Below are 27,946 nucleotides of genomic sequence, written 5' to 3'. Positions count from 1 at the left end.
TTCCTCCTCTCTAAGACCCCTCCTCCCATGTATAAAACCACTACTTTGAATGAGGATCTCTGGAGAAAACTGAATTCAGACTCCTGTTTGTAGTTACCTGGGGGCACAAATCTACCTGAATACAAACAGGTCCTCTGTTGAATATTTAATAGTAGATGAAGTGAGCGCGCACAGAGGCAGACGGGCGAGCTGTCTCCTCAGGATATCGTCTACCACAAACTCCAATCGCAAGAAAACGTCTTTTAAAAGACAAATAATAATAAGACAATATTGTTTATTTACCAGACACACTGATCATGTAAAAAGAAGAGAAGTAAAATGAATGAAATACATATAATCACAGTGTTGATACTAAACAAAGTGAACATAAATAAGAGCTCCATCAATGGTATAGTTCTGTATCTGTATACAATAATAATGCAATGTAATAGATTGATCAGAGCATTCAGATCTGATCCCTTCATGGCATTTAAACACAGGATATAACACACACACACACAACAGCTCAGCTCGGTCGCTCGACACTCTGCAAAACCCCCAGAGCTAAAACTCAAACTTCAACCGTCCCTTCAAAATCTGCTTTGAAAACAGGAAGTCATCACAAACATCCCTCCTTCTATCGAATATCAGTCACATACATTCTCGCTTCTCGGTGACAGCGATTCAAACTCCAGATACTTTCCACTGACACGGCTCTCGGTTTCGTACTTCTCAGTGAAAATTTTACCTTTTCTTTCCAACAAACATTCAGAAATTACACTTTGTTTACTTCACAGAAACAACACTGGCACACACTTTACAGCATCCTCCACTGCACATGTGTCAGTTATGTCTCCTTCTCTCATCACAGCACAGAGGAAGTAAACATGGATAAAAGGATTCATCTAAAAGTTTCAGCTTTTCTAATGTGAGCGTTTGCTGGGTGTAGGGTGGGGGGGTGGGGTGGGGTGGGGGTGGGGGGGTTCTTGTTATAAACTGAATATGTCAACTTTTTCCTATTTTCTGACATTAAATAGAGTAAACTGTTAATAATTTAATCACGAAAAGAGTCGACAAATAAATTGTTACTTTCAGGCCTTGATTCATCTTTTAATGTTTAAAGGGTCTAATATCTTGAGCTTTAAACTGCTCCACACAAAAAAATGATCATACAGCTGCCAACAATCCCAGCAGCTGAAAATTTATTTTCCAGCTTCCAATACATTCATATATTTTTAGGAGCTAATATTTTTTAGGAGATTACGGAGGAATTGTGACCGTTTTGAGTCTTAGATTAAATCATCTCAGGCAGATTTCAGAGTATGACACGATGCTGTTGACACACTAGAATTTCTACACAAGTATATTTCACAAACACTAACTCTGTCTTGCATATAACACAATCACTATGACAAACTCTCGCTATCTGCTAAAATCATTTAAATACTAAAAAATTTTGCTCCACGTTCTCTCATCTTCCATCATCTTTCAGACGAGCTCCGTCTGAAATACACCGACGTGTGAAACGACAGCACTGAGCGTTTTCTCTCTGCCACAACGATCCCGCCTCGGCCTCGAGTTAAATATGATGAGTTAAATATGAGAAGGCAGAAGACGGCGGGAGGAGAGAGGAAGATCAGCTCTGGTGTGATTTGCAGGAGGAGGTGCTCAAGCTCACAGGCAGAATAATTAACGAACACTGGCCGCGCTTACGCTTCTAAAAAGTTCAAAACCCTGCTGACGTCCGTCCTCCTCACTCATCAGATGAGAGGTTTTCACTACATCTGTACCTATGAAAGTACAATTCAACAATGGCTTTGCTTTTTTTTTTTTTTTCTCCACAAGGTCTAATTCAGTGGTTCCCAACCTTAAAGACCTTTGACCCCTCAAATCAGTGCAAATACCAAAATATAAAAAAAGAAACCACAAATTGTGTCAGAATAAAACAAACTAAATATAATGTGTTATTCAATGAGCTGGCAAGCTGATGTTTTGCTACTGGACAGAGCTAGTGTTTCCAGTCTTTATGCTAAGCTAAGCTAAGCTAACCATCTTCCACCTGTGGCTTCGTATTTACGACACAGACATGAGAGTGGCATCACTCTCGTCAACAAAGCAAATAAAGATTATCTTGCAAAAACCCCCTCTCCACCTCCTGCGACCCTCTGGTTGGGAACCACCGGACTGATTTGTGTATTCAACATTTCTCATTTAACACTTGATCAGAACGAACTTGAAGGGCTTCTGTGTTGGTTGACTTCAGCTGCATTTTCATAGTGCAGCTGTTATGATAAGGCACTGTTACTACGAGTGTCTAGTGTCACCAGAAGTCAGGCCTTTTCTCACTCACGCTGAGACTGAGCATCTCCTGGATGCAAGACTTGATCTGTTTCAGAGCGCCAACATCACAATACACCTTTGATTATATAAAAATGGAAGGACAGGCGTTGGTCTGGATCAGATCACTTAAAAAGTTAAAAAGAAAGATGCTCGTACGGAACAACAGTACAGAATGCAGCAATATCAGAATAAAAGGTAGAGTTTGACTTGCCTGGAAGGAGCCTTTAGGAATATCTCAGCTAAGGATTTGCATGTCCTCCCCCTGCCTGGACATCATGTGTACTCACAGACTTACAGGTGAAATGCTTTTATCCAAACAGCAAAGAAAAAGCTTGTCCAGCCTTCTCATGATTTGCATAGGGCATACACAACAAAAACCGACTGTACGTATGATGTTTTATACATGTCCAGAAGTAATATTGTCTTTGCCAGACGCTTGCAGGGAGTATATTTGAACTGGCATCTCACAATAAATGTCATTATGCAACTTTTAAATAAAGAAAAGAAGTACTGACAATCAGAGCACTCTTCAAGCAATACCGCTTGAAGAGTGGGTTTTTTTTGTTTTTTTTCTGCCGTTTTCCCAGCAGCTTCTCCCCCCGCGTGTCTTTTCCATGCAGTGTTCAGGAGTCAGAGGAAGCTGCTGACTTTCCATTAAATCACTCCCCCTCCTGCAGGAGTAAGTGTCAATCAGACATCTCTGTAGCTACTGGTGAGGAGGAGGGAAGAGGAGGAGCTGCTGCAGAAACTCTGCTCTTCTGGTTGAATGTAGGGCAGGAGTCGGAGGATAACTGAGTCACCCGCACAGTAATCAGACATTGATTATTAATGTTCCAGTTCCTGACCAGGCAGGATGCTGGGAGGGGAAGGGGGAGGGGCTACGAGTGGAGCCACCCCCTCATACAGCTAATGGGTCTTGTCCTTGGCGATGGATGTCTCCACATCAGTCTCGGGTGAAGCCAGGGGCGGGACCTTGGGAGCGGAAGAGTGCTCCTCTTTAGGGGAAGCGGCGATGCTCGGCTTGGCCTCATCAGGTGTGTGCTCGTTGGGGATGAGCGGAGCTGTGGTTTTCTGTAGGCAGAGGACAACATGCTGAAAAGATGCAGAGCCACTGACGACAAACTGAACTGCAGCAGAGGCTTGACACAAATAAAAACACAAGTGACATCTCAGGTATCAGAGATACTTAATCATTCCCATTTTCTGTTACTTTATATTTCTGCTCTGCTACAACTTATTTGATAAAGTCAGATACTTTGCAGATTTTGACTCATAATACAAAATATAATCGACAATAAATTGAGAAATTATTATAGGTTAAGATAAAACTTTATTGATCCCTGTGGTGAAATTCACAGGAAATAAAGTCATTAACATGAGCCACATCTTTACCAGCTGCAACATGAAAGTAATGCACACGTCCTCGCATCAATAATTAGAATCTAATATAATAATATACATTATTCTTATATGGGACATTCTTCATTATGAGTACTTTTAGTTTTAAGTACATTTTGATGCTAAAATTATTTTACTTTTACTCAAGTAATATTTTGAATGCAGGCACTGATGAGAAGCTTTGGACTCTTCACTGGCTCCCAGTAAGACCCAGAGTTAACTACAAAACACTGCAGCTGGTCCATTAATGGTTTGGCTCTGCAGTATATTACTGATCTGCTCACTGACTATATCACACCAGAGCCCTCGGGTCATCTAGAGACATATTAGAATAAGATCCAGATCTTCACTTTGACTTATTTTGGTCCCGTTCTGTGGAACAAACTACCAGGGGATCTGAGATCAGTCACCACTGTTTCCACATTTACAACTTTGAACTGCCATTGTGCACAAAAAGTGCTACATGAATAAAACTGACTTGACTTGACTAAAGTAGCTCCACCGAGGCCACAGCGTCCCACAGGTGCAACTGTGTATTTTAAAATGTTGAAGTAAAAGTTTCTTTTTAAACTTGCTGGATCTTTTTCATCTGATTCCAAAGAGCAGAACAGACTTTAAACTGCAAAGGTTTTATAGAAACATTTAAAGCTGACAAACAAAATAATATTATTCTTCTTTTCTTCCACCATTACCCAGTCTCTGATGCTCTGATTTGAAACACAGTGAAATGAACTAGTTTACAATGAAGTTACTCAGTTAGGCCCCAGAATTTTGAAATTACTGAAGGCTCAGAGTAGAAACTACTTTGTCAGATAATCTAAAATTGCTTAAAACTGAAATAGATTAAAATACATATGATTACTGCAGCGAAACACTTTAATGTCAGTATGTTCTGCAGCAGCATCGAGGGGTGAGACTCAGTCGGGAACTTCATGGTCCAAAATGTGGAAAATGTTCAACACACAGCATTAAAACAGCATTAATATGAAAGAGTAGGAACTGCACAAAATATTGATTAACTCCAAAACCACATCCATGAGTCACAAGATTAATTATCAATGTCACTCTGATAAGAAAAGTGTTTTCCACTTGTCACACACACACCTCCTTTCTTCTCTCCAACGCCCTCTATGATTGCTTTAGACTTTATGTTAAATCTTATGTGTGTGTGTGTGTGTGTGTGTGTGTGTGTGCTCTCACCGTGGTTTGTGGTACAGGGTTGGTGCTGGAGGAGGAGGCGGAGGAGGAGGGAGCAGCAGACGCTGCAGAAACAGGCGAATCCTCCTGCATCAGTCCTCTTCTGTCTAAGACGCTGCAAGCGAGACAAGGCAATCAGTCACTAACTGCGTCCTGCTCGTTATTCACCAGAACGAGGCGAGAGGAGAGAAAGTCTAATCTATCACAGGAGCCGATACAGAACTCACTGATAACAGGAGAAAGAAAGCGAGACATAAAACTTGATCTGAATAACATGGCGATAAAAAACAAGGTCACATTCTGATTCAGAGCAGATGTTTAATACGAAACCAATTAACCAACGCTGTGTGAGACAGTGCAGCGCGTTTTCTCTTCCTGCAATGAACAGATGAACAATTTAGTTCAACATTACCTCGGGTACGTCGGCCCACACAGCACCTCGCAGCAGTTTTTGATGATGTTCTTGTGGCTGTATGGGTTCTGGACTCTGTTCTTTCCAGACCAGGATCCTTTAATCTGGGGGAAAACACAATGTGCACAACACCCATCACTGGAGCAGCAAACCAGCGTCCCGAACACATCCAACCTTACAACCTCGCTCGGTTCTCTTTCAGACAGATTCTCCCTCTGCTTATACCTTATTCAAAAGCATAGCTCCATTTTTAGTTGTTATTCCCACAGGCTTGGCTTTGACCTACTAAAATGATCCTGACAGGGATTTAATGATTCCTGGTTTAATGGGAACTTTATGTGCCGACGAGCAACTACAGATTAAAACCACTTTAATAACTAAACTGAAAAAAAAATCATATAAATTCATACAAAGGGTCAGAGCAACAAACAAAGTCTGTCACTGTGCTGTATGTACACTCTCTTATAATATATTAATATAATTAGATGCAAATATTCACGTTTATCTTGATTTTTATTGTTTAATTACATTAATATAGTGCTAAAAATACAGGTTAGATGATATTTTTTTCATAGAAACAGAGAAGAAGCAGACTGATATATTAACTTAAGTGCATAAATAATTTATATAATATATTAATTTTTTTTCCAGCATGGGTTGGTTTAGACTGACTCTGCTGCAAGAGAGAAAAATGCAGTTATTTATTTCTTTTTTATTTTAAGTGCTGTGGATGTAGGTCAGTACTGCACACCTACGTGTATAGTGTGTGTGTGTGTGTGTGCGTGTGTGTGTGTGTGTGTGTGTGTGTGTGTGTGTCTGTGTGCAGCGGAGACACAGCTGACAGACCATGTGTCATCCAATGGGAGACCAGAGCAGCTACAACACTCAAGGTGCCTTCTCTTGTTTGCCCTTATTCCACCATTTCTCTCCCCCTCTTTACTCTCTCCTTCCCTCCCTCCCTCTCTCTCCTTTTCACCCACCCTCACCCACCTCCCCCCTTCCTCTCTTCCACAGCAGCATTTCTGGCAGCGTGCCCAGCCCCTGCAGGTATCGATGCATCTATTATTAGGCCAATCACAGATATTGAAACGACTGGGCTGACAGCCACTGTTTCAACTCCTGGAGCAACATTACACTATAGGTGCAGAGCTTCAGTAACGATTAAATGTAAAAAAAAAAAAAAAAAAAAAAAAAATGAGGCCAGCCGTCCCACAGGAAAGAAGAAGCAGAATTATAAATTAATCATTACAACAAAGTATGAGTGCACTCTCTTGCTTTCAGCCATCTAGAATCTCCCACCTCCTCCAGCCCTGCTGCGGCGCTCTGCTTCTCGTCAGAGCCTCTGCAGTAACAAAGCCTCCGATAAAGTACACACACTGTTCACGCTGGTGTACACAACAGAAATGATTTCATCCACATGCATCCCCACTGCTTCACATCTGCCCGATCTGTGTGTTTGTGTGTGGTGACTAAATAATGACTCAGTGGTGATGCACTCAAGCGATCGATACTCTTTCCCTCATTTAGCATCGGAAGCTTCTTCTAAATGCAGCCGACAAATGAAGATTCACAAACCAGCTGCTCTGTTTTGTTCCTGTTTCGGCTCAGTCCTGTCGCTGGTTTTGTTAAGAATAGCAGCTATTGGTGCATATTTTTAGAAGAGTGGACTACGTCGGCCCGCTGGTGAGCAGACAGGAGGCCAGCTGCTGCTTTTAGTGTTCAAAGCTTTTACCAGCCCGTTTGTCATATGGCTCAGACTCTAAGCAAAATAAAACTGCTCAGTGTAAATTGGCCACATTTCCCATGTAAAGAGATTTTTGTGATTTTGTGACTGAAACTGATAAAAAAATAGGGTGAATTAATTTTTCAAATACAGGCAGAAAGTTTGTGATTCATTTAGCTTGATGTGAAGTGTGATTAAAAAGAGAAGTCTAAACAAATGACGTGCTATAAATAGATTTTCTAACTTAAGTTCAAATCTGTGGTTTTTTTAGTCTCCATTTCCCTTGTATTTGAGTTCACAACACTTTCTCTATTTGCTTTGCTTTAGTTTACAATATAATAGCCTTGTTTAACAAGCTACAGTTTACCAGGCCTCTGTCCTTCAGTGCTGAGCGAGGCGGTGCCGTTGTCAAGGAAACAGCTCTGTGGTCTTAGAAATTGTAGTGTTTACTCCGCAGCGATGTGTGTTTATCTTTCCAGCCTCGTCGACGCAGGCTGCCTGAAGATTTACAGACTCATTCTTAAAACTGCACCTCATCCTCATTAAGTGCTGAACTACCACAATCACATTCATCTAAATCCAATTGTAAAACTACTTGAACACATCTAACCCTTCATCTGAATTCTTCAATATGTGAGGAATAGAAATATATCTGCACTCAGGGGGATTTTCTTCATTTTTATATCTGATCACTGGGGCTGGATTTAGCTCCAACATGGTTTTGGTTACATGGCACAAGTAGGATATTTGGTCTTTTAGGTGAAATTAAGACAAATTAAGGTTCTCAGTTCGCCCTTATTTACACTCTGCTACTTTGTGTGTTTTGTTCAAACAGCCTAAATACAAACGCAACCAAGAAGCATTTCAGTGCTTAAACCAGATGTTTAAAAAAGGTGTAAATGAATATGCTTCTCCCTATAGATAGCTGTTAGGTGCCTAGCAACACTGTTAGTGTTGTAAATAAACCAGTGAAGTGAACAAGTTATTCTTTCTCTGACTACAACCCCCTCTGGGCTTTAGTAGGCTCGACCCAAATTTGCATTTAGGCAGCACACATGGTTAAATGTGAAGCAAAATTAGACGAAAAATTGGTTAAATCACATCTGGATTACATCCAGAAATTTGACACTTAAGACAAAAAGTGTAAACAGTTCACTTCTAGTCTACATAAGTGCAGTTTAACAGAGTGATATTTGGAAATTTCCACCACAGGAAACTAAGCAAAGAGTGAGTTAATCCTGTTAGTTAATACTTTTCAGTCTGACCTAAACAAACCAGATGTGAAGCGCCTCACAGGATGATTCAGACCGAAGAGAGCAGCCTGCACATGTGACAGCACCATTAATCTGCAGGTATGTTTAAGTGAACAAGCAGCGAGATGCACTTACGTCCTCATTGGTGGTCTGGTTGAGGGAGATCAGGTAGGTGTGGAAGCCGGTCAGTCCCACCACAGACCACAGGGTGAAGAAACACACCAACACCTCCAGCACAGTGGACTCAAGTTAAGAGAACAGCAACAGATGTTTTCTGCCTGACACATGGTCACTGATTAAACAGTGGACGGCAGGTGACGGCAGAATGGAAGACAGTTATGCAACATGATTAAAGCCAGTTACAAGTCGGTGCAAGAACCAAAGTCTAATGATGAGTGTAAGGCCGAACGCAGCGGGCGTCAACCCTTTTAACTGCGGTGCAAAGACAAGATGAGCTGGAACTTACTTAAATAAATCTATTTAATCTACCGAATACTTAAAATCATTTGATAAACAAACACTTGGCTATTGCTACAACATCTGTCAAACTTTCCATTCTTGCTAATTAAGCTAACACTAGCTTCATATTAAAAATGGAGTCTTCAGCTTTTTAATGTTTCAAGTTGACTTTTTTTAAAAATCGAGTATCTTGCAAAACTTTTAGACATGAACTTGATCGAACTGAGGCTAAAGCTGCAAGTACAAAGCAAATTAATTAATTAAATGAATTAGTTAATTAGTCTGAGTATTTGGCTGTTTAGCATACATTACTGTTTGCATTTTCAAAGAGTGTGTTTAACACTTACAGTGTAACAAGAGAAAAGGCTTTTAGGATGAAGATAACCTGTGTTATCTGTTGGCTGGGGTTCCTGAACTTCCCCAAATTCAATAAAAAGCACTGCAGAGCTGCTAATGTTAAACTCTAACAGCATATTCGTACTGCACGGTGTATGTGGTGGTGTTAAACTACAGCCCGATGTAAACTAATGCTGCGCTCCTGGGCCTCGGCTGTAACACTCAGTTAATACAGTAGCTATGTTCCACGTAGCTGAACATGCTAATTTCTGCAGCTTATGTTAGAGAGGATGAACACTTTCCTTACATCTAAAGGCTAAAAAAAAAACATCACGTCGTCATGTTAAATCCGTGCCTGAGGCAAAGACTGGATGGTCACTGTAGGGGTTTAGTAGGAGGTGAGCTGGTTGAGGAGTATTAATGTTTTTAACCTTTTATTTTAGGCAAATTTTCTGGTAAATGCAGCCCACACATCACCTGGTTCTGTGGTCAGAGTTTAAAAGGATATGTTCCAGGTGTTTCTTTCAAAGTGCTCAAAAAGCCATTATCCACTGAACCTGTGAACAGACACAGAGAAGTTAGAAAGAAAAATATAGAAATACAGAAACAGCTTCCTAATTCATTTTTATTCTTCTGACAAGGAATTCTTACACATTACACAGTATTAAGATAACAAGCCCAGAGCTAATTCTCCTGGCTCCTGTTTCCACGTGTCTCTGTCTTGTTATTGTCTGCGTTGGGTCGAACAAGGAAACAGGAGGACGGGGATGAAAGAGGAATCATGTCAAGCTGTCAGGTGCTATTGCGTGTCCCGTCACGCTTCAGGAAAAGCCTGGTCCGAACTAGGTCACAGTTTGTGCATGCATTTACATAAACGCTGGCTGCATAAAGCTGCAGGTGAGCTTATGTCACAGGTCATTCTTCCTGTTCTGCCACATTTTTTCAGCAGGAGCCATTCTCCTACCTGCCACACCTGTCTGTTCCCTCCGATTGGACGATTGATACTTACGCATGACCACATGGACGATGTCAAAGGTGAAGATGTAAATGGTGAGCAGGGAGAGGGACAGGGTGAACAGGTAGAAGTATCTGTAGTTCCTCTTGCCCACACAGTTTCCCACCCATGGACAGTGGTGATCAAAACGGTCTGTGGAAAGAAAAAAAAAAAACAGTCTCTGTATAAATATGTGAAATTTACACTTTTGGGAATCAAACGAGTGTTAAAAATACATCAATATCAGCTGCAGCCTTGCAGTCGAAAACAGCTTCGTGCATCAGCATCTGTAAACCTGCAGTCTAAATATAGTGACCACTTCCTCTTTGCCTCGCCTCTGCTCTCATTTGGAGGAGAGCCACGTGAAAGCAGGGCAGGGTCAAAGGATGGAGCTTCACAATAATATACAGTGAATGCAAACGAGAAGCGGCTTCTAGACATAAGGTCAAAATGAGAAGGAATAAAATAACAACCAAGGTTTCAGCTGTAAATGTGTCTGAAGGTTTAAATCCACTTGGAGTTAACTGCATAGTAATTACAGGCTCATGGCTCAGGATGACTTTGGTTCTGACTGAAATATCTCGACTACTATTGATGAAATTTAGTACCAACACTCATGGTCCCCAGAGGATGAAGCCTATATGTCTGGTCATCACAAGCAGCTCACATTTGTGGTTTTGAGGTTGATATTTGATGGATTGCTGTGAAATTTGGTGGACGCCTTCATGCTGCCCTCAGGATACTTGATACTTGATATTAGAGCTGAATGGCAGCACTTTCCCTCCTGGTACCGGGTTTGAATATAAACGTCAGGAAGACGTTTGACTCTAGCCCCTCTGACGTCAGACCCACGTTAAATTTCGGTTGGAAATGAAAATCAGGTTGATGTCAAAACCCAACATTCGCTAACTGACATTGTGATGTTGAGCTGATGTTCAGCAGAGGTTGGGTTTTGCTCACTGAAGTTTACCTTGACGTGAGAAGTTTGGAAGATGTTGGATTTTCGTTATTTAACAACACAACTTAAAACTAACAAAATATCAACGTCAGCTGTCGTCAGTATCCACGTCAAATTAACGTCGGCGTTAGACGTCACAACCTGCATTCAACCAAATACCAAAGTCTAATGGCGTCGGGCCTGCAGGGTTACTTCCCTGATGCCATTTTCTCTATTTGAATCCCGAACAAAAATCAGAGATGTGTGCAGTGACCCCCCTAGTTATTGTTGGACCATAAACAAACTAAGTTCTGAGTCAGACTTTCCCCGCTATAAACGATGTTAAGTTGAGAAGGAAAATTGCAGTAAAATAAGGACTGAGGCATGCTGCTTAGACTGTGTGTGTGTGTGTGTGTTTCTGCAGCAGGTGGACACAGATGAAGCAGTGTTCACAATGACTGAGCATTTATTCCCTCTCTTAGCCTCCACTGTCTCCTCTCATACGGCCTGTGAGTCTATGCTACTTTCAAACGCATTCCTCAATCATCAGCAGCCAAATGACTTGTTATTCTGCAGGGCTGAGAGATAAAACAGCTGCACACACACACACACACACACACACACACACACACAGACACACTCACATCACATCACATCACACAACACACACAGTTCAAACCTCCTTCAAAATTCAAAGTGCTTAAAATATTCCCTGGGAACTTTTCGGTCCATTTGTCTCAGTTTTCTAAAAACTTCTCCAGCCTGTCTGCTTAGTCTAACATTTATTTATAAAGCTTTGATTTTTTTTTCTTTTTTTTTTTAATATAATTTCAACACTGACAAATGAATGCAGGAAGAAAATTAAGGTCAAGGCCTTTCTATTCCTGAGGAACTTATATAAACCTGTTTCAATGAAAAAAGCCTTTGTTCCAGTGATGAGAAGTGATGGGAAGCGATTTCTCACCGACGCAGTTGTCACAGATGCTGCAGTGAGATGCTCGAGGAGGCCGGAAGATCTTGCAGGTATAGCAGTACTTGAGCTTGACGATCTGGTTGTTGATCTGAACGTTGCGGATCCGAGGTGGCGGCCGCTGCCCCGCGGGGACGTTCCCATTGGCTGCCTCTGTGGAAACATAAAGCACAACATTTGTTAGTAGGTGGCGCCTTGGTCCAATAATCCTAAAAGATGTTATCAGATCACAATGTAATACAACTACACCCTCAGAAAACACAACTCGACACACACTGTCAAAAACTGAGCATTATAAGCTTCACACCAGGTGCAGTTTCTTGCAGCACTATTGCACTGGATTGCATATTATATTCACCTGCTGTTTGTCTCTTAAACAGGCAGTGAGAAATGTGAGATTCAGTGGCAAGAGGAAGAAAAAAATGAGACATAAATCCTGACGGCTGAACCTTGAGAACGTCAGTGGATGACAACAGTGGCTCGATACATTATTGACGGACGGTGGATTTATGTGTAATCACTGCTGAGCTGTTAATATCATATATCAGCAGCACTATAGTGCAGCATGTCCGGCTCTATTTGGGCATCAGCTTGCAAATGCTGAAATAACCGTATGTCATGTCGCAGTCGTGTCTTTTCTGAGAGACTTCTTGCATCTGCACAGCAGTTACCACCAACCAAATTAAATTCTCATACGCTCTCTGTTCTTGGCAAATTCAGATTTTTCTGATTATGTTGTGCTGCAGGAGCTGAGAGGTTGGAGAGGCTGGCTAATGGCCAGAGGGTTGCCGGCTGGAAGCTGTCAGGAGAATAACTGTTTGGGAGAAATCTAACATTAACATGCTGCACTGGGCAGATGTCAATGTGATGAGTTAAGGGAAAGGGGCTGACATGCTCATTTCACTTCCTGGGGATACAATGAGATAAAAAAAATGTGGTACTTGTGGAAATTTAATTATCTGGGCTGGAGAAAGTGTTTAAATTTAGAATTAACTACACTGCATATTAATCATTTGTATAAAGCTGTAAATGGCCATTCTTTGTTATAAAAACTACACAGAAATAAATCAATAAAATTAGAAATAACAAAAGCATCCAAAATGATCCATAACGCATCAACAGACATAAAGATTGTGACGTTTATTTTATCCGACAGCGCAAAACACTTTGCATTATGAATCTACAGAATTTAGGTTTAGCGGCTTTAAGGATAAACCAGTGGAAATCAAATTAATGAGTCATCACTCACGGAGAATGATGCCACTCCCTCGGGCAGCACAGCTCGCTCTGCTAGTGGCATTACATATTCCAAGAGGATGCTTCTGCCTGTATTAGCATTCCCCCTCGGGACTGGTCGTTAACTGGCTGAGAGGACGGAGAACCGAGGCTGCAGCCGCTTCATCAACACACCTGCCTCAGCTTCACGATGAGATCAAACACCCATACCTGCCTCCTCTGTCAGGACGCCCACGCTCATGACAGAAAACAGCTATTCACACCATTAAAAATACACTTTATAACAGCTCTAAGTGTGGGATGGAAGTTGTTAAACTCAGCGCTTCATTTAAGCTGCTGCCGTTCATATTCCTCATATGTCACAATTTAGTATTTAAATGATGGAAATCTTGGTATTTTGGGAGACGTGTTAGGTAGAATGTAAAAAATTAAAGCAAAAAAGGAAGATATGAGACTGTTTGCCTTCATCTTGTCAAACAAGGTGAAGGCAAACATAAAACCAATGTAAAGACCTGTTGTTTTTTTTGTGTTTGCTTGTGTAAACAGGAGAAACTCTGGAGGTGAAGAGACTTGCAGAGGTACATTTAAAGGTAAATTAGATGACAGACATCTGCCTGTCTCTGAAGCTCAATAATTAACATGTTATAGTTGGTTTGTTTGTTAAAAAAACAACAAAAAAACAAAAAAAAGCAATAATTTGCTGGTCTGTTTCTTGGCTTGGACCAGTAACGTCCTGGAGTCTCTGCTGGTTACAACTGGTCCAGACATGGAACAGCCCAAGCTCCTTTTCTGCATATGAATTATATATTCACAACACATCTTAATTTAGTGATTGATTTAGATTGACAATAATTTATATACATCACTAATACAAACAAAACTTTAACAGTATTAAAAAACATAATAAATTAGTTAGATGTTGTTTAGAGTTGGTCTGTGAACTAAATGTTTCAAATTTGGGACTGACATTAAATCCAAATCCTGCATTTTGAATTTTGTTGGTGAGGGATCTGGATTATTTAACTTGCTTTATCAAATAAAAATGACAAAACAATTTATCAATTAGTTCAACAGCAATTTGAGTAACTGAGTAAGTATTTTATCAAGGAAAAACTCCAAGCGTCCTCTCACTCAGCTTCTCTAATGTTTGGATTCACTGCTTTTCTTTGTTTTATTCACAGAAACAGTAGAAAAAGGCCTCAGAAACAGATAAGTGACAACACAACACAAAAAAACTGAGAGGTCAAATAAAATTGTGCAATTCAACAAGCTAAACTTTTGCATCATGTGCTTTGGGTCAACCTGAAGACCGCCACGCTCGAGACACATTGCATCCAGAATACCTGCCAATACAGACTTTTAGTGTTCTGCACGCCACAAATGCTTGTATTTGTCCACATATTGATCATATTAAATGCCCCCACCCCCACCTTTTTCTTTGTATTTTCTTTATTTGTAGTTATAAATCAAACATCTTTGGGTTTCACCTCAGAACTTCTGAGGAGGATGATTCATAATTTTCTGACAATTAAAAGATGCTGGAACATTAACTTATCAATAACTAGTTGCAGCTCTATTCACATGAATAATTTCCACTGAGATTTCCTCATATGAACTATAAGCAGGAGCTGCACATTCTCCACCAGAGAGGCCACGGCCACCGAGCTATTGTCATCCAGCGAGCAGCAGAGTGAGTCACAGCCATGATGAGAGAGGAGCTCGCTGCCAGAGAGCCCATCCTCAGAGGGCCGGGTTTACAGACCTCCTCTGTCATGGGCAAAGACCAGGGGCGTGGTCTCCACCGAGTGGCGGATGGAGGACGCCATGAATCTTTAACAGAAACCAAGAGTGAGCACTGAACGGCCACACGCGCAGACACGGAGGCTGAGGACACACAGATTTTACAGAATAACGTCTCATCCACACATGAAGAGGAAACTCAGAGAGCGGACATGGACAACACAAACATCCACTGCTGATGAGGACAACAAGACTCTGGTTTTTGTTTGCAAAGGCTTTGCTGTCATTAGTATACAGTGTATAGTTTGTTTTGTATAATGAGACACACAGAGTCCGGGTAATGAATGTGTGTTACACTGAGCTCTACACCCCCACGAGCACACCAAACCTCCAGTAACACAAAACATAACAAACATGAATAAACCAACAGAACTGAGGCCTTTACACTGAAGTATTCATGCTTTCAAAAATACTTCCACCTCCTCTGCTGTACACATCATTTTATACACACAAAGCGATGCATACAACAATCTACATGAAGCTATAACAGCAAATGAGCTGTAATGACCATTTGTTCTGTTGTTGACTTAACATTTGAATGGAGGCAGATAAGGGATTTGTGCCCGGCCTGGTGCTATTATCAGCTCCTGACTGTGAATAATGACTACACACACTTCAAGGACGGGTGCTAGACTGTCACATTAGACCACAGGCTACTTCAAACCTGCATAAATCTGCACTGGAACTGAGCATTATCACTGAAAGGTGCATGAAGTGGCTCTACTCTTCTCCACTGTTATCAGCATTAAATTGATCTGTGGGCAGATTCGTCTTCACAAACCTTTTACAAATGTTGCTAACAAGCATTTTTCGAGTTGACACAACCACTGTGTATTTCAAATTCCACTTAAAATCCCCAAGTTTATATAGCTACAAAATATTTCATGCAAAATTACATGAGTGTGTTTATACATTATTATAATTTCATACAATATGATATTTGAGGTAATGTTGTAGCCATAAGTGATATCATTGTAGATTTGAACTTTTCACTAAACTGATGGCCACAAAACAAATTCTGACCAGAACATTTACATATTATCATCCTTCAAGTTGTTTTAACATCATCATTTGGCCCACTGTAATTATAAAAATATTGATTATGGCAGCTTTAATATTAATACATGGCATCACCGAAGGACTTAAAGTATTACAGAACAGATTATATATTGTATGTGATCCTGTTAAACAGTGTGGAAAAATGAATGGGAAACTATATTTAATATTTAATATTTAAAGGCCCTGACGAGCTGTTTTATCAGAGTAATGATATTCTGCATGTACACATTATTTTCTGCCAAAGTTAAAACAGTTTTGGTCATTTCACACGAGAGATTTCTATATTGTGTTTGTGTCTGTGCTCATTCAGTCATGAATATTAGATTGAAAGCCAAATATTAAGGAGAATACTGGAGAGACAGGAGTTTAAAAGTCAAATGGTAGCAAAGATAAATCAATTCAAATCAAAAGGTTTCTGCAAACTATTCCTATAACTCACCAATTTCCATCTCGATGAATGTGGCTTCCTCTGGGAGAGCCCGCGGCAGCACCCCAGGGTCACTGAAGCTGGTCCTCAGCAACATGGCCATGACGAAGAGGAAGAGCACGACAGCGAAAACTGGGATGGTAGGAGACAGATGCACAGCCAGGTATGGACACCTGCAGAGGAACAAAGGATTGTGAATAAAGGTAAAGTCCAGTCGGTGAGTGGTTCAGGTTTATTTCAGGATGGTGAAGAAGGAAAACATTCGTGAAACAAGAGGTGAAGCCACAGTAACTGTCTGCTTAACTACAAATTAATATTGTTTCATTGAATCTTTATGATTTCATCAGAGCTGCAACAGTTATTCGATTAATCTATTGGAAAATACCGGAAAATTAAGAAATTACTTTAACAACAAAATTTTCTGACATTTTAGACAAAACAGCTAATAATTGGTAGATCGATTGATAATAATAATAATAATAATAATAATAAAATGGGAGAGCCCTCTGCACAACAGCAGAGAGGACATGACACGACGACACCATACATATTCTGAACTGGTGTTCAGAGAATAAGGTCATGAACTGTGAGCGCTGCCCTTTCTCTGGACCACGCAGAAGTCATGGCCATGAATAAACAACACCATGCCACACTCCCCTCACCTTCTGGAAGAGTGGAGAAACATTAGCATAACTCCATTTGCCAGGCCACTGAGATTAGAGCGAGCAGGACTCCTCCAGAAAGGAGCCGCTGCTCAGTGCGATAACAGATGTGAGCTGCAGAGCAAAGAGCTGCGACAGAACAGAGCAGCAGCAGCAGAGGAGGCTTCTGCATGCAGTTATTAATAGTTAAAGTCATCTCCCTCTCATGTGGCTGGGATCATACAATCATAATGCAACACTAATGTTGCTCTACAGGATTGCAATGACGGTGCCATATCCTGTACACGAATAACTTCTGTACCACGTCATGCATGAAGCTGCAAACACAGCCGACACACGCGGCTCCATTATAAGGAAAATCGAAATTTGGGCCATTGATGCTCTATAGACATACATCAGTTATCACATTTACACATTATTCTCTTTTTGCTGAGGTGATTTATACATTTATTCAGTATAAACACAGCTTAATTATTAATCAGCATGTGGATCGACAAAAAATAAATCTGCAACTATTAGATAATCAATCGACCGTTTAAGTAATTTTTCAAGATAAGATCACAAACACTTGAGCTTTCCAGTCTCACAAATGTGAGAATTTGCTGCTAGAATTTAATATCAAGACATATTATGACGCCATCTCTTATACAATAAATGATTAATGGATTATTTGGAAAAAATCATCAGATTAATGAATAACAGAAATTCTCTTTTGGTGCAGAGCTTAGTATAAGTAATAAGAGTAAATGAGGATTTTAAATGTATTTTTTTACAAAATATAAATTTCAAGATTTTTTTTTTTGCATAGAGTCTAATATAATATATCCTTTAATGACTGTATTACATGTCGGCCAAAACACCACATACACTGTTACATAAAGTATGACCTCTAATTTTTTAGGGTGATCATAATTATATTTCCAGTAATATGTGATTGCTGATGGTTTAGTTGGGGTTTGTTAGATCAGACTCTGTAGCTATTGTTTTATTTCAAATCCAATGTGCTAGAGCCAACACATGAAAAAGATGTGTATCTGATTTATAATATCTCATAAAACAAGTAATTATTCCAATAAATCAGGAACCATTTAGATAAACCATTAATCTATAAAGTTGCTTAATCACAAACATTCAAAGTTCAGTTTTCTACTTTCTACTGTTTACATTATTTTACATCGAGTCTCTTTGAGTTTTGAACTGTCTTTAGCACAAAATAAGTCACTGGACAGTCGTCTATTAGGTGTATTTTGCCTTGTTTGCTTGGCATTTCCTCCACTCCACCACACACAGCTGAAAGGAAGATTAAAAAGAAGGAGACGTAGCTGAGTCAACTGCCAGTGAGCAAAATATGGCAGAGAACAAAGTCCACCTCTTATGTCGCACTACAATATGCAGATGAATCAGGTACGTCAGCATACCTGAGCACTGACGAGACAACAGCACACACACACACACACACACACACACACACACACACACACACACACGCACGCACACACACACACACATAACACCTGCTGGACTAGTCTGAGCAGTTTCCCTGCAGTGTCTTTTTTCACACTAATGGAAACAAGGAGCAGAGATCAAATCAATAGAAATTTCCACTGGAGCAGGCCTGTGAAGTATGTTTGTCCCATTCTTTAGTGCAGAGACAGCAGAGGGCGGCCAGTGGATTCAGACTGAGGAGAGGCAGTGTGTCGATGAGGTGTAATTCCCATAATGATGACTGGTAGGTATTCGAGGCACACTCTATCATCGCTTCCCATCAAGCCCCCACGTCCTTCCTGGATGTGACCATTTCCTGTGCTGTTGAGGAGCAGGGTGGTGCTGGCACCGTGACGCTGTGTGTTCATCAGTCACCACAGAGGCAGCAGAAAAAAAAAAAAAAAAAACGGGACTTAATCTGGCGCTGTGTCCATGAGGGGGAAATGTTTTCATCAGCTAGACGATCAATCAGACTGCCAAACGATACACACATGCCTCTAACACACTCCCTGTCTTTCTTATTCAACTCTCTGCCTCTGTTTGTAGCTCTCTGGTGGAAATTACCAAGCACATCTACCACGTTACTGTACGGAGACCTTGGGACCCTTGGCAAAAATTGCCATCATCAAAAATTAATCACTATTATATCATAAAAAATCTGACACCAATGAAAAATGTACGAAATCTAAAAAAAAATCTTCATTCCAAATATTCATGCTAATATAATTTAAATTGACTTTAAATATAAAGAACAAGGAAAGGCATGTAATTTTCAAAATATAGATTAAAAAGAAGAGTAAAAACCTAAATAAATAACTAAATAACTTCAACCCACAATATAAAGCCAGTGTCCAGACAGAGACGTGAATGAACTTTGAATGGGATCAATGTTTTCATTTTAAATGATTTAACTTTACTATCTCAGTTTGATTTCGTCGAGTTAACACTAGTGAATTTATTCCAGTGCTCTGTTCATTATACTTCGGCTGCACAGTCCGAGCTGCAACCTCCATAAAACACTTTAATTTAAAGCGTTAGATTTAGATGCACATTGAGGAGCTGCTAGAAAGTTTAATATATTGGTAGTAACAGTCAGATTAGTTTAATTTCATTATCTTTGTACGTATGTGCAGAGTTTACTGAGACAGTTTGCAACACTGCTTCTGTGATGTTGTGTTAAATCATCCAGGGAAAGACACGGGGACTGTTTAGGGAGGTTTCTGAGACGCTATTGTAAATCGTCTATTGGTTGTTTAAGGGGGAGGGAGCTGCATTTTGAGACACTGCTGTGGAGTTAGGTTTGTCAGCCCTCAGAGGCCCTCTAACAGCCTGGGGCCCCAAGCATTTGCCTGCCTTACCTGTTCACAAGCTGCACCCCTGGAGGCACATACACTTGTGTTTTAACTTTATACTACTTCATCCTTTTGGGAAATATACTTTTATGCAAGTATTTTGACTTTATAGTAAAGCATTGCCACTTCTGCTTTAATAGGTTCAGACTTTTTCCATCAGTGACAGTTGGACCGGGGGCAGTGGAACAAACTGGAACAAACACCTCACATTAGCCTTTCAGCATTTTTAAAAATCAATCGAGAGTGGGTCCACATCACATCTGAGGGGTGAAACGTTTACTGTAACCTTGTGCACATCATGAATTCAAAAGCACACAACAAACATATATTTTCATTAGAATTCACCTCTAACTAAGTGTGCAAATTGTTTCTGCCATATGCTGTACTTGTTTACCTAATTGGCCCTTATGCAACTGTCATAAAATCATTAAAGAGTGGACATTAGGCCCTGAGGTCCTGGAGTACAGAGAGGAGATTGTGTATCGTTTATTAAATGGGCCCTGTTGGCTTAAATAACCTGCAATCAGCTGGTCATAAAGGACAAAAATCACATTAAATATATAGTGACTCCTTATTCTGCATTTAAAGTGTGACTTTCACTTTGCTCTGTGTGTGTGTGTGTGTGTGTGTGTGTGTGTGTGTGTGTGTGTGTGTGTGTGTGTGTGTGTGTGTGTGTGTGTGGGGCATTAGATGCATCAGGGTGTGTCTACCGCAGACTTGGATCCAGAGGATTTCCCTTATTAAGTCAGGATGACATGAGCTCAAAGATGAGAAGCCTCTAAAGTCGAGACATCGCTGAATTAAAATCACTTCAACTCCTCAGCAATAAAACCACTGAACCCAGGATTAATATACCACCATGCTATTCATCGGTGACTCATGACATTTTACCTTTGTTGAGCATTTCAAGCCCTTCCTTTATTAATACTTAACACTTGTAAGCTGTTGCAGACCTGCATGAATCATACTGCAAATGAATTATGCACTCGCTGTGCAGGCAGATCCACAGTGGGCCTCAGTAACAGCCGTCTGTCATACAAACATCTGTAGACTCTGCCTGTTTCTAGGGCACTGCTGAAAAAAAAACAAAAAAAAAAAACAAAAGCTGACAAACTCTGCTTGCCCTCTCTGACTTTCCACACACAGTCACAGTCACTCCATTACCGAACTTGGTAAATATTCAGATTAGAGGGGGATTTCATGCATCCATCTGCAGCAAAAAATCTCAGACAACTTCAGCCCTCTTTCATAAATGGGATCATTCTTCTCCAGTTTGTGCCTCCAATGTATCATGATACATTCAAGTCACGGAGCCAAGTATCTTTTTCTTTAGGAAAATAAATACATGGCAAACTATGAAAAACCTAGAAGGTCGTTCAACAACATTTACAACTTATCTGGAGGCACTTGCAGAATCGTAAAAGACTCTTTTAACCATCAGGCTAAAATATATTCTGTCTGTTGCACAATAAAAAAGATTTTTCACTTGTTTCTTGAGGTTTGATTGGATTTCTTCACCCAGGCATCCGGAACAGACAAATGTCTTTGCTCTATTTGTAAAATACAAACAAAATATGAATGAATGTGAATATAATGTATTGGAGAGCAACAACATTAGAACATTTTGGTTCATGGTGCACAAACTGAAGAAGGAGATGCCACTTCGGGATACCATCTTTGTTTGGAAAAGAAAAAACACAGGTCAAAAAATAAAATCAGTATTTTTTCTTTCATATATTTTAAAGAGTCTTTGAAAAAAATCTAATGACTTGAATGTAATGGTGATACATGAGAGGTATAAAGCAGAGATATCTTAGACCTCTCATTGGACTCCAGATTTCTGTCCTTCAAGCCTCTTTGAAATGTGAGAGTGAGTTTAAAAGAGGTTACACTAAAGCTTCAGCGGGTACATTCTGTTGTCCTGTTTATATCAGTCTTCCTTGTTATGCAACATTTAAATACCACACGAAAGAGATGAAACATTAGAGCCGGCGTCACGGAGCTTTTCCTAGATTAAAGTTGGGATTATAAATGTTGCACCATAGAATATTTACTAAGTGAAATCAGGACTAATGGTAAATCTTATGATTTAATTTCACCAACATGAAAAACAATCCTGGTGATTTAGGAACATGATTGAAGAGGCATCTCTCTCCATACATTTCTTCTGGAAGAGCATCTATGTCGCACCAATCAAAGTGAGGACACAAATAAAAATGTCCCTCCCTGTGTGACACAGCACTCTGGACCTGCCAGGGAAGCTTCCGGACAACAAAGCCTGTAGATCGCTGTTACTGTAAATGGAGCATGTATTCGGAATAGGGCATAAATCACGTTATTGCTCATTTAGCCTGGGCTGGGTGCTGCTTTCTGATTGGCTAGCAGGGAGACAGGGTGGGGTTAGAGATGCTGAGGGAGGCTCAGGGGTCTGTTACAAGATCTCCCCTGACTGCAGCTGGTCTGCAGGCTCAGCCCTGTGTTTCTACTCCTCTGGACCAACTGAAGGCCCCCACACTGTGTGCACGTACACAGAGAGAGCACGGACAGAGAGGATCAGTCTCATCAGATGCACATATGCCTCTCCAGCCTCGTAGCTCAGCGTCCTGGGGAGGGCAGACAGATGACACACTGTCCTTGTGTTCCAGTTTCTTGTTCCTTCGTCCAAGCTCTATAGGCGGCTATCCACATGCACATATGTACAAATGGGAACCTAACCACTGAACATCCAACTGTGAGGAAGCCTCTTGTGGATATATACATGTCAGATAATATCCAATGTAACTTTAATGTAAAATGGCATTAAAACAAAAAAACAAAAACAGGCTGGGCCTTCCTCCTCAGTGACTAATTTGTTTAGTTCTTTCTAATAAGTCATTACTTTTCTGCATTCGGTCGCTCGTTTCCACATTTCAGTAGAAATTAAAGAGAGGTTTCCCTGCACAGGGAGCCGAAAGCTGGTGATAAAAGTGAGATGTCTGCTCGGCTGGTGTTGGAAATGAGCCAGCCCACGCCAGGACACAGCCCTCTCTGTTCTCCCATCAACGCCACAGTGCAGATCATAGCACAAGCTCGAGCCCACATGTGAAGAATGAATACAAAAAAAAAAAAACACAAAAAAACAAGGAAACTAAACACTACAAAGACAAAATGTGCTAACAGAATGATAAAATACAACTGAATGCACGAGTATTAGCCGCTGATTACAATGATGCAGTGTCATGCATCTTTTGTTTTTGAGTTTTTGAATCATATCTTTTAAAATATATTATCATATGGATCATATTAACTACAGCAATAACGATGAGTTGATTTATTGATTAGCTGCTTGACAGAAAATTAATCTGCTACTATTTTGATGACTGATTCATTATTTCACTTATCTATAGTACAAGATGAGTGAAACTATGTTCAACATCTTAGCTAATTGCTAACATTTGCAAATTAGGAGCAAACACAAAGGTATCACAGGTATTTGGTAAAAACCAAAGTACTGGACAGTTATAATTTTGACCTGATGATGACACTAGATGAAAAGTCAAAGTGATTACTGTTAATCCTGACTGAGGACTGGATTTGTGTATCATGGTTTTCTATCTAATAGTTGTGGAGACATTTTGCTAAAAAGCCAAAAATGTCAACCTCCTGGTGGCTCCAGAGGAAGAGTCGGAGGATCAGGTACAACATCTGTACTAGATTTCATAGCAATACATACTACTACTACTACTTAGTATTATTATTATTTATTTATTTTAAAGTGATGGAGTGATCAACTCTGCCACATTCTGTGCTTTTACTTCTAAAATGTGAGAATCTGCTGCAGGTCTTTGTCACATACTATGGTGACCTGTTTAAGACTCCTGCTCAGACAAAACCAGCAACGCAATTTAAATAAGTCACAAAAGGATGTTGGAAATTATGATGTGGAAAAAAAACAATGAATCGAATATGAAAATGATAGTGAGTTGCAGCCTTGACACTAGCTGAGTTGCTGTGTGTGGCTGTATTAAACCTCTGAGCCTTGCTGCAGACGGCTATTACTCTGTCAGAGGCTTAAATCAGATATGTATCAACATTTCGTGTAATGGCGAGTTTGAAAATTACCCCCACGTTGTCTGTGCGCAATCTCCACGTTAATATCCATCACCCCATGGGAGATAATTATGTTCTGCTGTAATATGAACATAGCATGCTAACAACCCTGCAGCCATTAGTCACCACAATGCCTCCTCTGGGCTCTGGACGCTCAGTGTGAGCGGTATCGTCTGAGCTCTGAGCCGGACAGCAGCTCCTTCTGTCCAGACTCAAAGAAAAGCAGGAGGCCATTAAAGTGCAGAGCAGATAGAGATGGGAAGGGCCTGGCACCAGTGAAAGCAGCTACTTCTCTTCTCTGCTTTGCTCTAAATCCATTTGGCCTGATAGCTGCATACACGCCCACAGTCAAGAGAGGTTACTGTGCTACAGAGCAAGATTTGTGCTAAATCATCGTGGCTGATTTGTCTGTTTAGAAACTGGCGAGAAAAGGAGAGAAGAGGAAATAAACAGGACTAAGACAGAAAGTGGGCGCAGTCTGAATGAGAAGCAGCACAGTTTCATGATGATTATTCACAGTCATGTTCTTCTTTTTAAAAACAATCCTCTATACAGCCGGAATGACAGGATTTGGGTTCACGTGCTGCATCCGAGCCAGCCAGCAGTGTGTGTGGGGCGAAGGGGTCCAGCGGGTTGTGTGAGTAGTGGAACTGCTGAGACAACAGAAATGGCAGCTTTCCTATCTTAAACCAGCAGCAAAGCTGGACAGCCAGCGTGATTAAATATTAAACACCTCTGAATGTGGTCAATCATAAACCTTTTCTGCATCAGGAACTGGATTTTGAGCAACAAAACATGGAACCACTGTGTTTGAGAAACAGGAATTCTTGGATCCATGCAGGAAGAAGAAAACACTGATCCAAAGAATAACACGACATTTAAGTAGATTTTAGACGCCTACAAACACCCAATAATCCTTTAACATTACTGTACACTAGGTCAAATATAATACAACAGAAACAGGTGAGAGGAGTCTGAAAATAAATGATGGATTGACAGACAATTACTCAGCAACTATTTTGATAATCGATTACTAGTTTCTGAAATTTTTCACACAAAAATAACAAATATTTTCTGGTTTAAGCTTCTCAAATGTGAGGATTTTACAATTTTATATCATGTACTGTATAGTTGTAATCTGAATACATTTGCATTTTGGATGGTTGATTGGATAACGAGCAGTTTCAGTACATTAGATCCTGGGGAACGAAATATCTTGTTTTTCCCACTTTCACTGACAAGAAGTCGATAATCAAAATAATCATTAGTTGCAGGCTTACACTAAAATACCAAACAGTGTGGCAGGACTGCAGCGGTTATTTTCACTATTGTCTAATCTGCTTTGTCAAACTCTCATTTGTCTTATAAAATATCATAAAATGGTGAAAAATGAACCTCAGGCAACATCTTCTATGATAATAAAAGAAAACATCCACATTTGAGAAGCTGGAACAAGAGAATTTTTACATTTTTTTCCTCAACACCGATCAAAATAGCTTCCAATTAATTTTCTGTCCAGCAACTAATTGATTAATCGACTAATTGCTGCAGCTCTGAAGTTGGTCATTGCAGGATAAGGTTTCACACAGCGACCATAGAAATATTTGGGCACTGGGAGGAGCCACAAACGCCCTGAAGTGACTTATGAACACTTTCTGGAGCAAATCATAATTTTGATTTAGTCTCATTGGGAGTCAGAGGGAGGAAAGGACTTACTCGAAAGCGAAGAAGAGAGAGCAGGTCCCGATGATGAGGAACAGGGTCAGGTAGAAGACTCCCTTCTGCCGGGCCATCATCACCCGGCCGTCGCAGCAGAAGGTGTTTTTCCCCGGGAGCTTCTCCCATTTCCGCACCTTCCGTGTGATCATCACCGCCGACATCCTGATGTCGGGTCGGTCCTCAGCCCTCCTCAGGCTCGATGTCAGGTGTTGTGGTGAGAAACGATTCAAACAATGAGCAGACGGGGCTGAGGAGGATCTTATATATTCTTATCAATACAGTTCAGTCAGTGTCACACAGTCCACAACGACTTATATAAAAGATTTCTGCACAGGGTGAAGACTGTGAAGCATTTTCCTGTGGTTAAAAGTGTCGCAATCACATCATCAGTGTTTTCCAGTCCATATTATTTCCATGTTGCCGTCTTTACCGCAGCATGGCTTTCCCACAGAGGAGCTCCCACGCTGCTCCGACGAACGATCCCGACCCTTCACCGCCCTCTCACAGCTGCAAATTAATAGAAATTCATCCAAACGCTTGCGGCAGATGTTCCCCTGCAGACGCTAGGAAATCCAGCCGCGGCTGTGGCACAGGGGGAGCGGACCTTGACCGGTTGACATTCATATCATCTCGATAAATTATAAAAAAAAAAAAAAAAAAATGAAGGTACAGGCGAAGCTGCTCCGCGTTCACAGGAATCAGACTGTGACCTTGCTGCTGAACATGGACATTAAAGCCTTCATGGGATAATAAGGACTGATCGCAGGCGTAAAGCAGCTGGATGTGCCTCTTTCCCGCAGGATGCCACTTCTCGGTTTCAGTCAATGGCAGCAGGAAACACGCCTAGATTGAAATGTCTAATCTTAAAGGGGCAGGACAGGTAAAAGAAAGGGGAACAAAGGACTCAGAGAAAGGTCCAATTTAGATCACATTAATATGCTAAGTTGCTCCCCTGTCCTATTACCCAGGGGAGGAGACTGCGAGGAAGAGTATTAATGAAGTTAATTGATAATGGACACCAGATGCATTAATCCCCAAAGTGCTGCTGTATATGTAGTTTACAGGCTCCAGGGAGCTGAGGTGAACACTGCAGAGGTCCCCAGAGAAAATCACCTTTTACTGGGATTAAGATATGTTGACTTTTAGTGTTTTTGTTCTTTTTATTTCATTTTATTTTATGCAAAACATTTTCATTTGGGTTTCATGCCAATTATAGTTAATTCTTTTATTTCATTGCATCTACATCAAGTACATCTGTGTTCTTTGTTTTGGGTATCAGTGCTTTTTTGCTACATATGCAAATGTCTTTGCAAGCAAAAATACATGTGAATAAAACAAATTTAAGGAAAAACCTGAATAAACGAGTGCAGAAACATAATGAATGCAGATGCCTCCACACAGGTGCACTGCATGGTACAATACAGCGGTTAACATCCAATCATGCTTTGTGACATGCATTAAAATGCTGAGCAGCCCCAGTTGATTCTGATTTTGCATCAGGATGGCGAGAGGAAGAGATCTAAGTGACTCTGCTGGCATGGTTTGAGTCCACTTGTTCCCTTAAAGGGAGGAGTCACTGCAAATCAATACAAAGTTCTCCTCAGCGATCAGTGGAACATTTCATGAAGGGAGTGGTCTCTTCAGGATGACAATGCCTCACATCCATAGGGCACGAGGGCGGTCACCGAATGGTTTGATGAAAATAACGTGAATCATATGCTTTGGTCTTTGCAGTCTCCATATCTCAACCCAGTCGAACACCTGTGGGAGATTCTGGATTAACGTGTTAGACAGCGCTCTTCTCCTCCATCATCAAAACAATAAATGAGGCAATATCTTAGAGGAATGGTGTTCATCCTTCCAGTAGAGATCAGGGACTTGGAGAATCAATGCCAAGACAAAATGACACAATAAAACCAAAACCAATATATTTCTTTTTCATTTAAACACATTTTAATGTCAGTTTTATTGTTGCTGGCCACAGCACAAAGCGAAATATGAGCAGTTAAATTAAATACGAATTTTTTCCAGATGTGCACATTCTGCACAGTATTTACACGTGGAAGCCTATAATTAATAAATAACTACAAAATTATGGCAATACAGTATATATTTAAGA

At 40.5% G+C, this 27,946-nt stretch overlaps 1 protein-coding gene across 1 annotated transcript; it reads right to left on the bottom strand.

The window, feature by feature from the left end:
• Positions 1-1,800: 1,800 nt before the first annotated feature.
• Positions 1,801-26,625, bottom strand: zdhhc9 (zinc finger DHHC-type palmitoyltransferase 9). Its single transcript, XM_071457740.1, has 9 exons — positions 25,825-26,625; positions 16,533-16,693; positions 11,993-12,151; positions 10,107-10,244; positions 9,606-9,654; positions 8,438-8,540; positions 5,327-5,430; positions 4,918-5,029; positions 1,801-3,390 (listed from the first exon to the last, which is right to left on the bottom strand). The coding sequence occupies exons 1-9, from the start codon at positions 25,986-25,988 to the stop codon at positions 3,226-3,228; spliced, it is 1,155 nt and encodes a 384-aa protein (XP_071313841.1). The 5' UTR covers positions 25,989-26,625; the 3' UTR covers positions 1,801-3,225.
• Between the last annotated feature and the right edge of the window lie 1,321 nt (positions 26,626-27,946).

Source organism: Trachinotus anak, unplaced genomic scaffold, assembly GCF_046630095.1.
Source record: "Trachinotus anak isolate AG129_WGS33_773 ecotype Australia unplaced genomic scaffold, CSIRO_AGI_Tana_v1 ptg000021l, whole genome shotgun sequence".
NCBI classification, from domain to species: Eukaryota; Metazoa; Chordata; class Actinopteri; order Carangiformes; family Carangidae; genus Trachinotus; species Trachinotus anak.
Note: the sequence above shows the minus strand (reverse complement) of the source record. Positions and strands in the feature narration are given on the sequence as shown.

Coding starts and splice junctions, on each gene's coding strand:
- zdhhc9 (XM_071457740.1), bottom strand. CDS start 25,988: ATGTCGGCGGTGATGATCACACGGAAGGTGCGGAAATGGGAGAAGCTC. Junction 5,431..8,437: donor ACCAGACCACCAATGAGGAC/GTAAGTGCATCT, acceptor GTTTTCCCCCAG/ATTAAAGGATCCTGGTCTGG. Junction 5,030..5,326: donor TGTGGGCCGACGTACCCGAG/GTAATGTTGAAC, acceptor TCTCGCTTGCAG/CGTCTTAGACAGAAGAGGAC.